This window comes from Natrix helvetica, assembly GCF_964273705.1.
Source record: "Natrix helvetica genome assembly, chromosome: 3".
NCBI classification, from domain to species: domain Eukaryota; kingdom Metazoa; phylum Chordata; class Lepidosauria; order Squamata; family Natricidae; genus Natrix; species Natrix helvetica.
The window spans coordinates 81,195,876-81,214,996 of NC_138549.1; the positions used below are offsets into that span (position 1 = coordinate 81,195,876).

At 37.9% G+C, this 19,121-nt stretch overlaps 2 protein-coding genes across 2 annotated transcripts in view; both read right to left on the reverse strand.

Moving 5' to 3' along the window:
• Positions 1-408: 408 nt before the first annotated feature.
• On the reverse strand, positions 409-17,349 carry LOC309389991 (pancreatic alpha-amylase-like; the record flags this gene model as incomplete). Its single annotated transcript, XM_081948999.1, has 10 exons — positions 409-2,443; positions 3,553-3,678; positions 3,854-3,975; positions 5,127-5,226; positions 5,627-5,749; positions 5,843-5,976; positions 7,329-7,559; positions 13,047-13,244; positions 15,145-15,291; positions 17,182-17,349. The coding sequence occupies 10 exons, from the start codon at positions 17,347-17,349 to the stop codon at positions 2,254-2,256; spliced, it is 1,539 nt and encodes a 512-aa protein (XP_081805125.1). The 3' UTR covers positions 409-2,253.
• The window catches only part of LOC309389988 (pancreatic alpha-amylase-like), a 28,945-nt gene continuing 27,119 nt past the window's right edge, over positions 17,296-19,121 (reverse strand). The window contains exon 13 of the mRNA XM_081948976.1: positions 17,296-17,413. Within this exon, the coding sequence (XP_081805102.1) occupies positions 17,406-17,413 (8 nt within the window). The 3' untranslated portion in view covers positions 17,296-17,405. The remainder of the gene's footprint in view (positions 17,414-19,121) is intronic.

The following is a 19,121-nucleotide window of genomic DNA, read 5'->3' on the forward strand; positions in this document are numbered from 1 at the left end:
CATAATGAGAATATATCTGCTGAACAAAACTCCACATTGGCGACAGGAAGAGCATCTGGCCAGTAAGCACTCTAAAGTGTAGTTAATTTGAAGCAGAAATGGCTCTCTTATATAAAATATAAGGCAGATTTGGACCCATGGAATAAGTTTTTTAGGATTCAAATAGAAACTGGCAACAATTAGTATTTGATGCAAAGCCCAAATATTTAAACAGCGGCTAGTGGTTGGGGATACCAACAGAAGGACAAAGTAAGCTATACTATTAAAAAATTACTTTTTCTTTTTTCATCATACCTTGTTTAATTCAAATGTAGTAATCTTTTTATGTATCACCTTGTGTTTTTTTCCTATTTTCTTTGTAATGCAATATTGTAACAATGGATATGGATTTAAATAAAAGACAGAAAGTTCTCATTTGGTAACTGATTTATTGTCAAGGTTTATAAGCCAAGAAATTTTTTTTATCTGATTCTGGATATTACAAATTCAAAATAAGACAAGACACAGCTTTAAGTTATGTTATTCTATAATACTGCCTAATATTTACAACCATTTTAAACATATCTGGTGCAATGGTAAGGATGTGTGTGTGTGTGTGTGTGGCTTTGAGTCTATGTATATACACCAGTACTTTAAGTTAATGGTGTATATAACACTGTTTTACTCTAAGTAAAATAATTACAGAGATACATATGTTTCTGAATGGCAAATATTTTTCACATCCTGTTACACTTGGCATTGAGCCAACTTCAGACTTACGAGCTTGGTTGCTTAAGGCATGTTCATACTCTTTTACTACACAATCCCACTTTGTTCCTATTTTTGTTCCTGGGAAATGTCTTGCTAAAAAACATTGCTAGTGTTTACCTTCTTCAACATCTATCGTAGCTACCTTTTGTGGTCTCCATCAGTTAAATATAGTTAGAACAGATCCAATTCAATGCAAACGTCACCTACAGCTTAAGCTACCTCTCTCTATAGACATTCCCTATGCAAAGATGGTGGGAAACTGTAATGGCATGTGGGAATAACCTTGCAACACAGGAGAGAGAAATGTAGATTGGACAACTGGCATGTAAAAGACAATTCAGCCCTCAAAAGGAAGGAGGGTATGGGAAATGTTTCAGAAGAGACCTTCCCTAGTTTTCTGTAAAGTAAAATTCCTTTTTACTTTACACAAAAGTAAGGGGGGGGATACTTTCACTCTAACTAGATTCTCTTAACATAATAATAAAGGTAATACTCCTGATTGTGCTTCTTGTCTGGACTACCTCAAAGAACTAACGAAAATTCATTTTAGGGGACAGCCTCCCCAAATCTATCTTTCTATTGTCATGTAACTCCATTTGTTGTGAGGACAGAATACTAGAGAAGAGTAGAGTAGAATAGAATAGTTGGAAGGGACCTTGGAGGCCTATAGCAATTCAGACAAATGGTTGTCCAAAGTCTTCTTAAAAACTTCCAGTGTTGGAGCATTCACAACATCTGGAGGCAATTTGTTTCACTTATTGTTTTAATTGTCAGGAAATTTCTTCTTAGTTCTCGATTATTTCTCTCCTTGATTCGTTTCCAATCCTTGCTTCTTGTCTTGCCTTAAGGTGCTTTGGAGAATAGCTTGACTTCCTCTTCCTTGTGGCAACCCTTGAGATATTGGAATACTGAGATATTGGAACACTGCTATCATGTCACCCCTAGTCCTTCTTTTCATTAAACTAGATATAGACCAATTCAACTGAAAAAAAATGAATCTAGACCTAGGATAAATTGTTACCAAAAGGTGGTTTCTGAAACCACTTCTAAACAGTGGTTATTCTGTGATGAATTATTATGTATAGCAGGATCCCCAATCCCTGGTCCCGAGTGCTTGTGGGAAATCATCTCCTCTCCCACCCGGCTGCCAGTCTGCAGAGCCAAAAAAGTTGGGGACCACTGATATGGCGAGAAAGACCCCACATTGCAGATGTCAGAGCTAGCTACTGATGCGATGAAGTAGCTAGCTGCCCCATCAACATGTGATGGGGCAGTAAATGTTGTGACTATTTTATCCATTATTATGCTCAGGACTGGCCACCTGAAGTTGTTTGAGATACGTTTAACAGGCTAAACGTAACAAAAAACCCACAGACAAAACAAAGAGCTAAGATCTTTTCTCAATAAAGCAAATGGAAAAACTATCGGAAGACAAAAATGATTTTTGAAGACGTCCATTACTTTGGAAAACAAAATTGCTGAACTATGTTTCTCATACTAAGATTATAATTTAGCTTTGGTGTGAATGGCAACAAATGGATCCTCAGCAAAATTGCTAATGTTAAAATCAGCAGTGCCATCTCCATGGACATGGATTTTAATTCCGGTACAGGTATTACCCTCCTTTTGTCCAGATATAATATCACAGTAAATTCCTTCAGGAAGGCCAGTTTGCAACGTGGCACTCAGATTCCTATTAATAAAGAAAAGTGTTCAAATTAGGCAAATGTAGTGATTTTATATCATACACCTTTATTCCCTAGATTTAATTTTGTTGCTTTGAGACTCTATTTTGTAATACAATGAAATCAAAGTGTCTTTTAGCATTTAAAGTCCCAAAGTAGATTATGTCAGGCTTTTTTGATAATATCTCTAATCCTTCCTATAGATGTGTACTTCATCTTTTCCTGTATTTCATTTGTTTAAGAATGTTTTGAGTTAAAATCACAAGAATTGGCTTATGGGGCCCAATTGCTTTGCAAAGTAGTTTGCACACTACTGTTACTATTATTTTGTGAGTTGTGTGTGACCATATTCTTCTTTCAATAGTAGTTGGCAAAGGTGCAAACCCAAAGATCAGCTAAAAGCTGGCCAGTGTTGTTTGAAGTCAGGCAGCATGAAAGGTAACGGTAAAGGTTCCCCTCGCACATAAGTGCTAGTCGTTCCTGACTCTAGGGGGCAGTGCTCATCTCTGTTTCAAAGCCGAAGAGCCAGCGCTGTCCGAAGACATCTCTGTGGTCATGTGGCTGGCATGACTAAACACTGAAGGCACACGGAATGCTGTTACCTTCCCACCAAAGGCGGTCCCTATTTTTCTACTTGCATTTTTTATGTGCTTTCAAACCGCCAGGTTGGCAGAAGCTGGGACAAGTAACGGGAGCTCACTCCCTTACCCGGCACTAGGGATTCAAGCTGCTGAACTGCCAACTTTTCTGATTGGCAAGCTCAGCGTCTTAGCCACTGAGCCTCTGAGTTACCGTGTCCCAGGCAGCATACTAATTAATTGATTGATTAATTATGATTTTCTAAATAAGCAAAATGTAATAAACACTTTCCTGAATTATCTGAATCTGACTAACATGTTTGAGACAGATAGTAGCCTTTCCAAGCCCAGTACATTATAGAATTCTGGACTACAGATCCCATATTCTCTAGCCAAAAAAACCAAGGGCAAGGTTAGATGAAGGTTATGGAGTCCACAGTCACAGAACTGAAAGGCATTTTGTTTGGGAAATGCTGCAATGTAGTCCCAAGTTCCAAGAAGATGTCTGCCTCCTATATGTAAAATTCCTGTTTACTTACCAGTCATCATTATTGAAGACAATAAATCCTTGGTTACCACGACCGAATGCCACTTGATTGCTGTTGTTGTCCCACCAATTGGTAAATGGTTGCCCATCCACAACATTGCGGAAAATAACCATATTCCTTGGAGGAGAGAAGGAAAAATAGTTATTCAAAACCTTGACCTGCAGTAGCTTTTTCCCAGCTTGATGTGTAACATGTTTTGACTGGAAATTATGGGAACTGAAATCCAATTGGTCTAGAGAAGATGACAGGATCTGGGAAGTATGCATATCTAGGAATTGTGAAATTTTCTAACCTTATTTGACGCCACCGATGTTCACAGATCCAGCCATTGCCACAGGTTGTGTCTGGATTAATTGTTACAGACTTAATTGATCCATCTTCATAACTTGGGGGACCAACCCATGAATTAATATCCTGATTGTTAAATACAAATTAGACATGAAAAGAAAATGTAAAAAATAAATAAAACAAGCGAGATTAAAATACCTATAAACTAAACTGCCTGACAATCATAATTTCATTTTTTTTCTTTTATGCAAAAAGCCCATAAAGGGTTTCCAGTCATCAATAAATGTCTTTTCTCTAATCAAATGTCCATTTGGCCATCTCAATAAATTCTATCACCTTCACCAACCATTCCTATGTTTGTTTTACTAAGTTTATTTGCCGCACATCTCCCAAATCTTTCTATCTTTGTGCATACAATAATTTCATTGTGGTTATCATATACAAAAACAGAATTCCAATTTTTCCAACTGTTTATTCCTCAGGCTTAATAGAAAGACTTATATAGGCAAATAAATTAATAAATGTAACAGAATTCAGAATTTATCTTCTAGTCCAATTTCCTGCTCAAGCAGGAAAAATTATACCATTTCAGAATTTGTCATAAATGGTATATGGTAACCTGCTTGAGCAGGGGGTTAGTCTAGAAGACCTTCAAGGTCCTTTCCAACTCTATTATTCTTTATCTTCTGTTGACTGGATCTCGTCCAGCCCATTACTGAGTCAAGGTCACAACCTTGGAGCTACAGACCAGGTGCCAACTTAGTATGATCTCATTTATTCATTAAATATATTTGGCACCTACAGGCTTATAGGCTTTATGGCTTTCTCAGCCATGTTCTGTCTCTTGCTCACTTTAAGGGTCCCAGTAAGTGGGATGGGCTGGTTAACAGGAAAAAAATTCCTAAAGCTTTGGAGGATGGGATGTTTCATTCTTCAAATCCATTTAAAATATTCAAGTCCCCCAAAAAGCGTTCAAAATGTTCTACCAGACAATTCTACGAGTTCTTGAGAACCATAAGAGATATGGTAGGAATGCCTATGCCCCACAGATTCCCTATCTCTGGTACAGATATTAAACAGTATTATGAAATACTGCCGAGGATGAAGAGGAATCAGCCTGGTCACATCATTGTCCTAATAAAAGGCACCCATCGGGACATCCAAGTTTCCCTCTTTGTTGTGGAGAGGTGAGGTTCAACTACTATATGCTGAATACATAATTAATAGATGCCACTCATTTCCCCAAGCTGCTTGTTAAGTTTACAACACATACTGACCTCTCCATTTTCAAAATATCTTGGCCATCTGAAACTTGACATGATCCTTGTAAAGCCATATGGATGCGCAAGCATGAAGCCAACTCCCATTTTATAGAGCCTAAATATGGAGTAAAAAAAGCAGAGAAACTCAGATTTGTATTTCTCTAGCAAGAGAGAGATTCAGTCAAGCCTTCTGGACATAATGATTTTGGTGTCTGAGATCAAGAGAAAAAGATACCTAACTTCATTCCATATACACAGAAGCAATTGGATTGACAGTTATATCTTTCTTCGGCACAGGTATTTTAGTCGACTTGAGGGTAGCTGGCTAGTTTAAGGGGTGCAGAACAGGCTGCGTGGCACACACAGTTCTGCCTACCAAAGCAGAGAAAGAACTGAAAAACTCAGTAAGAACACTTTTGAGAATTGTTGCTACTATCCCAATTCCTCCTACTTGAGGCAGTTGCCAATTAGTCCACAAGACATCTGGCAAAAGGACCTTCAGAAGTGCTTCTCACCTGGAATCCCAGAAGGTCAAAATAGAAGCTCCACCACCTCCGTGACTTCTCTGGTTATCATGATTGTCCACAAAGACAACAGCTTTATCAGAAGGCATAAAACTCCAGCCTTCACCCCAGTTCCTAAAAAAAAAAGACAGCAAGAGTCAGATTAAGTGAATACAGTATGTCAATGTGTTAGGAAACTTTTTTTTTTAAAGTGGAAAGCTAAATTACTTCAAATAAGTCATCTTTTCTCCATGCCACTTGCGAATGACTGTCCCTAGTTTGGCACCGTATTTGAACTCAGTTACTCGGCCGTTTCCAAAGTACTCACTGGATGAAATGGCCTCCCCACCTAGATCAATCACCTGGTAAAAATCAGAAGGAAAGATATTGTGGCATACAACTATAAATGAAAAAAAAAACCACTATATAGTTTGCATAAATATACCTGGCAACAGGAATCATCTCCTGATAATATAAAGCAATAGAGCAGGGGTGTCCAAACTTGGCAACTTTAAGACTTGAGGACTTCAACTCCCAGAATTGCCAAGTTTGGACACCCCTGCAATAGAGCAATCTAATATGGAGTCTATGTTGAATAAGATCCTCCTTCTCATTAAGCTAAGTACATTTTGCTTGTCTGTAGTTTAGTTTATTGTACCGTAAGAATGATGTCAGTGAGGTTTCTAAATCAGGATTTAAGTTTTAATATGAACCTAACCAACTCAATGAACCCAACTATGTAAACCAGGGGTGTCAAACTCACGTCGTCATGTCTGTCAGGGGAAAAACACCCTGTTGGAGATCAATGGACCGTGGCTGATTCCCTTCCGCATATCTTTTGAAATATTGAGAAAAGTAAAAGTCTTTAAGAATTCTAATTAATAAACAAACTTTTAATAATAAAATAATAAAAGTAAATGAAACAGAAAATAACTAATTGGTTACATTTTGATAATGAAAACTACGTCTGCCAAAGTTGGCTGCCGAACAAAGAAGAGAGGAATTTTGGAATGTGTAACGCGTGCGCAATAAATCACTTTCAGATAAGAACCTTTTTTTGTTTTATGACCTGCGCAATAAAGCTTTCTTAGTTTAACTCTTGAATGTCAGTTTAGGCAGTTCAGGCCTAGCAAACTTTTTAACATCGTGACAATGTCGGCGTCTTTTTTCCCCTTTGCTAAACTGGGCGTGGGCGTGACCAGAGCATGAGGCAGCCGGCCCACGAGTTTGACAGTCCTGATGTAAACCATGGCTTACTGAATTATATAAACACAGGCATAATAATTCAGCTCTGGCTTTGCCTTCAGGTCAATCAAATAGGATTGCCTGGTTCACACATCACTGGTGTTAACTTTCAAGAAATACAAAATCACTTCATATTACTTGCTTTTCAGTAGAGCCAGTTCACATATGCAATTAGGAACCATCCAATTTTACTAATGCAATCTCAAGTTTGTGGCATAAATTAAAGTTGACATATATTCCACACCAGAATTGGAATTATGATCTTTTAATCTACTGTTTTTAAATTATTTTCATTAGGTGGCTTATCATAACAAATAAGGTTATGTTCTCATGTTCCTCTACTGCCTCCAACTTTGGCTTTTATCTGGAGCTGGAGGCCTAAGAAAATGTCCAGCCTTGCCTTTTTTCCAATCCTCGTGATGTATTTGATATTGATCCTTAGTATAAAATAGATATGTAGGCAGTTTACCTCTTGGAAGATGAATGGCCTTGTCCCTTCAGCAAACCATTTCATGTTGAGATGTTTTAGTTTGTCTAAAAAGGCTTTCATATCCCCAGGCCACATGTGCTTGGAAGCATCAATGCGAAATCCAGCTACACCAATGTCAATTAGGTGATTCATATACTCTGCAACTTTGGAACGCACATAATCCTTCTCTAGTGCAAGATCAAGAAGACTAACAAGGCGACAGTTCCGAACCTGTTCAGAAAGTTAATTTTAAAAAACCAACACATCCAAAGCACGTTTTCCAACATAAACAGACTCTAATGTCTCCAAAGCTATTCTTGGACTCTGGTAACCAAAGAAAATTTCAGTTTATTTATTTGTATCTCACTTTTATTATTTTTACAAGTAACTCAAGGTGTCAAACTTATCCAACGCACATTCTTCCTGTTATATTCCTCACAACAACAACCCTGTGGGGTGAGTTGGGTTGAGAGAGAGGGTCTGGCCCAAGGTCACCTAGCTGGCTTTTATGGTTAAGGTGGGACTAGAACGCCCAGTCTATAGAACTCAGAGTCCAAAAGTTACTTTGAGGTAAGATGGGTGGCTTATAAATAAATATAATAAATATAATAAATATAATAAATATAATAAATATAATAAATATAATAAATAATATAATAAATATAATAAATATAATAAATATAATAAATATAATAAATATAATAAATATAATAAATATAATAAATATAATAAATATATATATATACATACTCAAGTTGAGGGGTCAACCTCTCGGACAAGTTGCAATGATAAAATTTAGAATTACAGCAGATTGTCATTTAAATTTAATCTTATGTTAAAACCCCTAGCTATAGCAATGTGAGAATAATAATAATAATAATAATAATAATAATAATAATAATAATAATAATACTTTGAATTTATTAGCCGCTCCCTTTCCAGACAGGACTCGGGGCGGCGTACAATGGAGCATATAGAACATAAAACATGTGTACAAACACATAAACATACATATATACAAAGACACACATGCACGGAGGAGGTAACAAATTACAACATTTAGACAGTTAAAAATCACCATTAAAATACCCCAATTGTAAGAAACCCAATGTACAATTAAAATTTAAAATTTAAAAAGACAGAACCAAGAAATATTAATGCAGATTTTTGTTTTTGACCAGATTTCTACAATTTAAAGGTTAGCAGTATTAGGGGGTATATACGCATTTACAAGGATGAATTTCTCATGGATAACTGCTAAAAGGATATAGAAAAGTGAACTCGGCATTAAGACTAAATTCAAATTCAAATTTATTGCATAGATACAAAGAAGATAGCACTATATACTGCTTCACGGTGCTTCACAGCCCTCTCTAAATGGTTTGCAGAGTCAGTATATTGCCACCAACAATCTGGGTCCTCATTTTACCAACCTCGAAAGGATGGAAGGCTGAGTCAACCTTGAACCAGTGAGAATCGAACTGTCGAATTGCTGGCAGCTGGAAGTCAGCAGAAGTAGCCTGCAGTACTGCCCTCTAACCACTGCACCATAACAAAAATTTTACATCCTTCTACTGTATATGTATGTCTGTATGTATGTCTGTATGTATCTGTATATACCTGTGTGTGTGTGTGTGTGTGTGTGTGTGTGTGTGGTGTGTACGTGTAGAAGAGAAAAACAATAAGCAGTGTCTAAAAGTATTTAAAGACATTGTTACTAAAATAAACCCAAATAAAATAAGGAATTCCAATCCTAAATAATGGTGTTACGACTAACAGATATGGATTCTCAAGTCTACATGGAATCTCTCTCATCCTGTCTCAGGGACTTCCAGATGTGACAAAGGTCTTCAGGATACAGATTACTACCTGCCAGCTTTCTGAAATAAAAGAATATCAAACTGGGTAATATAAGTCATGAAGACAGGATTCCTTGTTCTAACTTCATACTCAGCAATATTCCAGGAGAGCAGTGACAATTATTCAGACAATCTTATGAGTCAATGGAGACTTCATGATGATCATCAAGCAACAAAATGCTGTTCACATTGGCATCCTGCCCATGAGGAGATGCCAGCTAGCAGTTCTTCATAGAAGAGATCTAAGGGACAGTTCATCCCGCCTGCAACTCTTCAAATCAGCCCCATCCCCCAAACTTTGGTCAGTCTGAGCAGAAGTTAATTATGCTAGCTCTGTTTCAGCCGTCCTTCATCCCTTTAATTTCAAAGTGCCTTATGGAGAAGGTATAAGGATGCTTCCCGCCAAGCCCACGAAATTGGAACAGAGTGAAATTACCAAAAGTTCGGATACCTAAGATACACGCTGTTTTCTTAAAATAGAAGGCATACTTTATACATATTTTTTTACAAAAAAAATCACAACATATTAAAATAGGACGCAAAGTGAGATTTGGACATTAAGAGTGAACATATGGGGTCAGGCTGGATAGCCTCGGGGGGGAGGGGGCTTTCATCTTCTTATTATAAAATAAAAGACGGAGTTTGAAGCTTGCCAAAGAACAGGAAGTATGAAGCCTAGCCGCAGAGTTCAGCTAAAGTTCTTACAAAGCCACGTAGCCATTATAAGACTAGAGCTCCATACCTGCGGCCCAGACAAAAGGGGAAGCAAGACAGTATCTGCTTATAAGGCTTCTTTCCTCAAGGTAACCAATCAGAAATGGGTTAAGTATTTCCGTGTTGTGCTGCTTTTGACAAAAGTATAAGAAGGTGTGCTTTCATGAGAAGAGTTGTTCAGAAGTTACATGCTAGCCTTTGACTGGCTTTTCTGAACCTGGCTGCCAAATAAACGTCAAAACTGTTATTTTCTGCAACAATATTAAACAGTATTTAGTCTCAGGGGAGCCATTGCAGCTGAGTTCTTCACAGTTTTCCCAAAATGGATTCGCCTTGCATGATGGATTTGGGGTGGTGGTGGTGGTGGTGGTGAGGACAGTTTCTATTCTCCCAATCTTTTTTTTTTAATGTCTCCAGTTTTCAATAATGTACTTCCAGTTCATTACCTGTTACTGAGCTGATTATCTGAACTGGCACACTTCTTTTGCCATCAGTATTAAGTATTATTATATTTGATGAGGTATTTGATACTTTTTTAAAGTTTATTTTGGGAACAGTCCAGAGAGATGGTTGGGCAATACAAAAACTTGCTTATTGCAATCCATAAATAAAACTGACTTTGAAAATTCACTCACTGTGGACAGGTAATTCCTCTGTGCCCAGCATAAAATATAATGCAGAGATATACCACAGCGTCCTCTCATTAACGGCACATGATTAAAAAAAGGATCGTGTGGAGACTCAGCAGGTGGCCTTCCAGTCTTAATGTTTTAATGATTTCATTTAATAGAACATACTACTACATGGCAACATACAGCTTCAGAACTGCTGAATGAGAAAGTATTCAACTAACTTAACCAACATTTATGTTGAGTAGCAATAGCACTTAGACTTATATACTGCTTCTCAGTGCTTTACAGCCCTCTCTAAGAGGTTTACAGAGTCAACATAATGCCCCTAACAATCTGGCTCCTCATTTTACTGATCTTGGAAGGATGGAAGGCTGAGTCAGCCTTGAGCCAGTCAGGATCGAACTCCTGGCAGTTGGCAGAATTAGCCAGCAATAAATACTGCATTCTAACCACTGTTCCACCACAACTCTTTCTACTACATTTATAGATCACACCAAGCCATAGTGTAGAGTAGAAGTACACATTATGTGTCTGTGGGAGCATACATGTATGTGTACATATATGGTGTGTGCGTGTAATGTTCTATGTAAGACTTGGAACTGGAAAAAAAGTGGTCACAGAATGAACAGGAGAAAAAAAGGTTTTGTCGGTTTAATGAGCAAACTGGCAGAGACTTAAATAACACCTTTTGCCCCTTAAATTCCCCTTAACATGGGTAAAAATATAGCCTGGCATTGGTGAGAATAGTGTGTTTTTAAGCAGTGTAAAAAAAAGGGGAGCTGGAATTAATCTCCTTGCAAGGCTTTAATCATACCTTTTGTAAATTCCTCTAAACGTTATCAACACAGGTGCAAATATCTGCCCTTTCTACTTTGTCAAGACTCCTAATGTGGCACAGGGACCACATACAATCCACAGATTGCAGACTCCCTATTTTGCCAAGGAAAGATCCAGTCTAGCTAAACCTTAATTGCACCTTTAATCATCTTGATCTCAGCAAAGAAAACTTAAGAAACCTTTACCTATGCATTTACTACAAATAAGGAATGCTTCTAAGTCAGCATTTATTACTTTAAGTCAGTTACGTGGCTCAAACTGTCATTCATGTTAACCATACGTTGGCAGTTTGGATGACAGAAGTAGTTATGGCTAAGCGAACATGAAAGCAAAATGATCAGTTATATTTCGGCAGTTGTCCTGAAAAGGACACATCCAAGTCCAGGGATCATTAAGGATCTGACCCACCAGCCACAGCTCTTAGATGTGGGGCACTGGGCCCCAAAAATGCTTGCATCTCTATACAGCTCACAGATTTACAGCTCACAACCAACATGTAAGATTCTGGCTAAGAAATCCTAATTGATTTTTCTGCAAATTTTATTCTTCTGCTCAGGTTACATCAGAGGTGGGTTGCTCCTGGTTCGGCCCGGATAGGGCGAACTGATAGTAGCGGTGGCAGGAGGTTCTGCCCACCCACCTGGACACTTCTGCGCATGAGCTTCTGTGCAAGCGCAGAAGCGTTGTGAGCGCGAGCGCACCTGAACTGGTAGTAAAAAAATTGGGAACCCACCACTGGATTACATATAATTCTAGTAAACCACATACACACATGTATACATGAATTTTACTTGTATCCACTTTCATGTGCACAATGTCATATTTATACTAGAGCTTAATCCTGTGAAATACTAAGCTAACTTGGTCTAGTGGTTAAGGCACCAGGCTAGAAAGCAGGAGATTGTGAGTTCAAGTCCTGCCTTACTCATGAAAGCCAGCTAGGTGACTTTCAACCAGTCACTCTTTCTTCAGTCAATTTACCTCACAGGATTATTGTTGTGAGGAAAATATCAAGAGGAAAAATTTGTTGTTTGCTGCCTTGAGCTATTTGTAAAATAATAAAGGCAGCCTAGAAATAAATTAAAAATAATAAATAAATAACATTAAAATAATACACTCATGAAAGATCAACATATTATTCTAGGATGTTTATGTTCTGTCTATAAGTGCCAGAAACCTGGCTTAAGAATGAGGCCATCTATATGCAGTCTCACTGGGCATGACTGTTTCAACCATTAAAAAATAAAGAACAGAATGCACATATATACAGATATTCGACTTAGTTCATTTACTGACTGTTAGAAGTTACAACGGCACTGAAAAAAGTGACTTGGGACTGTTTTTCACAGTTATGACCACTGCAGCATCCCCATGGTCACATGATCAAAATTCAACTGCTTAGCAACTGACTCATATTTATGACGGTTGCACTGTCCCGGGGTCATGTGGCCATATTTTGCATTCTTCTGACAAGCAAAGTCAATGGGGAAGCCAAATTCCCTTAACCACCGTATTACTAAGTTAACAACTCCAATGATTCACTTAACAACTGGGGCAAGAAATGTCGTAAAATGGGACAAAACTCACTTAACAAATGTCTCACTTAGCAACAGAAATTTGGGGCTCAATTGTGTCTGTCAGTTGAGGGCTACCTTTGAATGAATTCAGAAAAGTACCTGGTCAAGATCATTGTAATTTTCTATCTCTCCACTGGCGGTTCTGCATTTCCCGTCATTGAAATCCCATCCAGAATACGGTACAGCAGGAAAATCTCGCTTGTTTGAATCGAAGTAGCTTCCACATGTAGAATGGTGGCCAGATCCAGCAGCAGCTCCACACATATGGTTGACAACAGCATCCACATAAATGTATACCTGAGCAGAGAATAGTCGATCAGGTTAAAGCAACTTGAAAGGAGGCCCTGCTCTATGGGCATGGGAGGGAAGTGACATCAAGCGCTTCCTGAGACATCATCTTCTTTTAATGACCCCATAATCCCTTGCAGGGTGGAGTCTGGGCAACTGAATAGAGCTGAGTATTTACTGGCCGGAAACCCTTCCTGTCGCCAATGTGGAGCTATATTCAGCAGATACGCGTATCCTCATTGTGCCCAGAGAGAAAAATATCTGCCTTTACCTAGGATCGAACTCACAGCCTCCCGATTATAAGGTGAGAGCGCCACCTCTAGGCCACCGCACCACTAAGCACTTCCTGAGATCATCATGCATATTATATAATCCATGCCCGTCCCAGTGATGTCATGATGACATCATCCTGTGACATCATAACACTGTTCTATGGCAATGTCATATGAACATAGCCTGCATCTTTTTCGTTAATCATGAGCAAGAAAGATATTCTTTGGTTTGTGGGGGAAAAAACCACATTAATTTCTAGTCCATTGGAATTAGAAGTGTAGCTTAACAAAAATAAAACCAAAATTCCCTTACAAACTATAGATCAGGAAGTCTCCAAATCCAGACTTGCATTCACAATTTGGCCTTAATTGGAAAATCATTTTCTCAAGGCAGTCTGGATACCATAATAGGGGGATATTAATAGCTAATTGATCGTAAAGATAACTAAGTAAGACGACACACGTAAACGCTTGGAAGTGTTGCTACACAATTTCAAGGCATTATAATTGCATTTTCCCACTCTCTTACTCACATAATTCAAGATGCTGCAACATTTGCAAATTGCTTATATTCAACCTATCTTAGGAACACTTTCTCCCTTGGGCTGCTATTACTACCTTTGGAAGCTACCCAGCTGCCCTTTGAATGATACCATCTGTGCACCAGGCTCAGTTAAAGACATGGAAACCACGTTCCTGGCAGGTGCTCCTTTCCCAGTGATAAAATTCCTCCCCTTGCTGATTTGCCAAAGTACTGCTCTGAACTGTATACGCTAGCAGCATCACAGCCAAAGGATATCAAATAAGAGACCTTGTGCTTGTGAGGGTGATCACTCCGTACCTCCAGAACCTATCCAATCCTAATTTACATTTCACCTTTGTAGGGCAGACATAAAAATAGTAGCAATGAAACAATTTACAAAAACCAGTAGATGATTTCACTCAAGATGAAGTTTGCTTTCCCATGCTGTGTTTTTTGAATGGTCCTTGCTGATCCTTCCTCTTTTCAAAATTTAGAGATGGCTGGTGGCTGGTTTGTGTTCCCAAAATAGCTCCTATTACTACACCTGTATTATTTAGACCCAGCTTGTAGACCAGGCTCCTAGCTGACTAGGAATAATACAAAACATAGTTCTCTCAATTCCCAGGACTAGTAAGTCAACACGGACTGAGGTTTATGTTAATTATGTCAAATATAATTTTCGTTAATTCCTTACATTTTTAGGCACTGAGAGTCACATCAACTACATTTCTTATCATTTTTGCATGCTGAATGTTTCTGTACGTGTGTATGGAATCGTAGAAGATTACATCACATATCTAAAATCCAGCAGTAACTTTTGTCCTCATTTTGTTAATTCAAAGAAAAGATGACTCCAGGCAGTCTCTCAGAGTTAAGGAGACTAGATTTTATAGCACTCGACATTATATTTCCTGGAATGTGATTATTTGGAAGGGGCCAATCTTAAATTAGATGACTTTAGGATATTCAGGATCATTTTCTAAATTAATCCAATTAAAATGATTCCATTTTGAATTGACTAAAAGATGGTCCCATCTATAATCTAAGAATACATATCACTGTTATGGAAGCAGAATTAGCTTGAATCAAAGGTCTCAAACAAAATATCACTTACTCCAACATTGTTACATCTGTTCACCATGTCTTTAAATTCAGTCTCATTTCCAGATCGTGTACAGAGCTTGTAGCTGACAGGTTGGTATCTTTCCCACCATGGTCTCCATGGTGTTGTAATGACGAGGTTTTCATTTGGAGGAGAGATCTGTGAATTGAATAACATCACCCAACAACACAGAGCATTATTTCAGTAGCTCAGTGGCAGGCTGAAAATCCTTTTTTACATAGCCCATGGGACTATGGAGATTCTCTATGGTACAATCCTTACCTTGATTTGAAAGCACTTGGGTTTCTTAAGGAATCCTTTTTTAAAAAAAAGTTTGGAAAAGCCCAGTGTGCAGAAAGCCTTTCCTTACTTTTTCCTCTTCAAGTTCATGGGTTTTCTTGAAATCAGAAACTTAGAGAGTGACTGGAAATCCTATGAATTCTGCTTCAGTTAATCAAAAGCCAGCAAAACAGCTTCTATGTCCCTCACACAATCAGTTTTCCCATCCTTTCAAAATAAAATATTTATTAGGAGAAAACTGGGAGAACTAGCCAGAAGTCTAATTCACTACAGGAGTGAACTACACTCTGAATTCACTTCTATTACTCCACAAGAAGAACGTATAATCCATTTGATGCTCAGAATATTATTTGATCACAACTGGGCAGTAGGCTTGCTTGCGCATTTGACAAAACATTGATTTATTTTGGGTGGCAATACATTTTGAATATGAAGTGAGATTGACTGCCTTATTTTCAACACAAACAGCAACTTCTACTGGGTTAATAAAATAAACATGATTCAATGTACATGAAACATATTTTTATGTCAGCTACAGCCAGCTAGAAAAGTTACCATGTCTTCATTTTATATCATTTCTTAACAAAGTACTGGAGGAACATTCAGTGTATATAGAAGACCAGAACTCTAGTGAATATATATTAGACAGCATGATAAATTAGATGTTACTTGTTAAATAAGTTGTTTGCTATACATTGGTTTGGAAAATGTAAATAAAATACTGGTCCAGCTTGTTATATTACATGATGGGTAATAATAATAATAAATCACATTATTCTTCTATTTCTTTGGAATAATATGGGAACATATTTACCATCCGATGGAAAAGTATAACAATCAGCATTTGATGGAGTATTATCATTAAGCAAAATGGTCATCAGTAAAAATTCCTCAGCTTTAATACTCTACAGTGCTTTCATTTCCACAATACCCATTACACATGATGTAACCATTAAAAAAATATAATATGGTTTTGTTTTCTTTCTCTTGTGCCAGAGAGTCCTTATGATTAATGAAGTACTTAATTAAATGGCAGCTGAGGTGCTCAGATTGCCATTTTGAAAATAAATGTTGAATAAATCAGCAATCTGATTGTCTGTTGATGCAACAATTCTTCTACCAGTATCCATCTCGCTACTTATTCATTTGCCTTCATTTAACCAAGTAGTTGGATGCTTGAAAAGAAACAGAATTGCAAATTATATGCCCAATTAATTAGTTGGAACAGTTACAGTTACATGTTAACTTCACATACTCAGTACAACAAAACATGAATTTACTCTACATCACAAATAGGTTGATGCAACAATTTCACTGCCAAGTCTTTACAAAAGGGTCATTCATTTTGGCCAGTCCTTTCCAAACCAAGCAAAAGAAGCTTCTTGTATGAAAAACGAAATGTCTTCAAGGAAAAACAAAGTCCACTTGCCTTTTTGAAAAAGAGCATTTTTGGAACAACCATGACCTGAATGACTGAAAATCTCCATTTACATTGTTCTTTAGATGTGTAAACTTCAACTCCCAGAATCCTAAGCAACTGGCACACTGCCTGGGAAATCCTGGAAGTTGAGTCAGCATGCTTGGAAGATGATTTAGTGATTTATACCATGAAAACATTCCCACAGCCCTTCGCTATTGTTAACATTGTTGAATTTTAATTAAATTCAATATTTATTTTCTTGGAATCAGAGAAATTGTGCCAAAAGAACTAGACATCTTTCCCAGAAATTACCACCAAAATGTACCTACCTGAACTCCACCAAATCCATTAGGTGCTAAGTAACGTTCGCATTCAAGAGCAATGTCATTCCAACGCCATTCAAAGAGGTGAACAATAGATGTCCTTCCAGGCAATGTATTTGGGTTATACTGAGCCAAACAAAGTTCCAGACCAGCAAGGAGAACTAAAATCCACATTCTGCCTTGGGTAATGGGTCTTTCTCTGCTCCCAGTTGCAGTTTTCAGTACTGTATTTATATTTCTGGTACAGATCAAAGTACACATCAGTCATGAGACATTCAACACAATTGGCTTACTTTTAGCAAATTTCCTTTAATCAAAGGTCACGCCACTTGATGGTTTAAACAAGAGAAACAGGTGAAGATAAAGCACTAAATTCCCTGGGGAAAACTTTGAATGCATAAACCAAGATAAGATTCAGACGAATTAATCACATCCATCTTCAACAAAATATATTAGATAATGTACTATCTGCTTCAAGGACATCTACAAATCAAAAAAAGAAAAAGAAAAAAAAGTGGCCTCCAGCACATAGCAAGCTGTACTTTATAACACTTATTCCCCCAAACAGCAGGAAATGATACATAATTTAGCCTAGCATTAAGCCATGGAAACAGCCCAATATATTTGCCTGCTTGAGATTAAATGGCAAAAAGTATATAGTGTCCTAAACCAAGAAATGTCATCTGAACCAATAAAAACCCACACAACTCTCCTCTTATCCCAATAATAAACACAGAATATGGTAAGGCATAAAATCTTGCTACTTTTCTATGCATTAAAACCTGTGGTCTGAAGCAGTTGTTCTCTACACTCAAGGTAGGGAGTTGATCGTTTGTCTTTACCTCAACACCTCTCTTGAATTTTGGGGGTTTTTGAGTTCTGCAGACCAGAATTATTCTGCACTGGGGGAATTCTGCATGAAGCATTGTAACTATATAGTAAAGTGGCAGAGATGAGTTTTGCTTTGCTTTTGTTTTTCCTCTTTGCTTATCTGTCACCAGTCCTGCAGCCAAAGTGAGATCGGGGATTCCTATTTTATGTTTTAAAATTATTTCCATAAATTTGTCATGCAAATTTTGGTTTGGGCAAGAAACACTATTATCTGGAAAAAGGAGGAGGGAAGCTATTATTTCCTATCAAGCACTGATAGGAGATCATCATTTTTCTGTTTTGATCCTTCTTCCATTGATACCCACTGATTAGCGGAAGCAGCTTTCATGCCCTGGAGGAGGGACAAAAATTCTTATCAGGAAGTTAAGATTTTTCATCAGTTCTCCAAAGCTTCAGAATAGTTTCCACAAATATCACAGTCAAGTCCATTTTAAAGTCTAAAGGCTACAAGTAGTAAAATTTGAGCACCCTGTTTAGAGAGGCTATTTTCATAACAATTGCTTGTTGGGAGACGAACAATGAGGAAGAGTAACTACCTTCATGTCTTGTTTATGGGTTTTTCAAGAACAACCTAGCAAGAATTGGGGTCCAATGTTGGAATGACTCTGCAGGGTATCTCGGTATGGACAAGGCATCCAAAGTTTATGTAACAATATTAACAAGATTGGGCTATAAATGGCATTTATTTTTTAATAAATTTCCAGATAGGTTTCACAGCATGTTAAGTGGCAGAGATTATGCTTGCTGACAATGTGTGAGGCAGCCAACTATCCTGGTATTGCAACTATCCTGTTTTTTTCTTAATCTTTCAGCAAGCATCAATACCATAGAACATATCCTTTTGAACCACTAAGAGGAATTAGGCATGGGAAACCTGGTGGTGTCATTTGTTGTGGCCTGCCAGCAGCCTGGGGAGCTGGCAGCAGATTTGGAAAGTGAGGGGGTTGGGGAGGAACATGGGCCAGTCCTGGAGTTTGGGGAAGGCTCTGACGAGTGCTCTGCATCGAAGGCCAGGACGTTTGAGAGTTATCAGCTGCCTTCGGAGTCGGAGATCA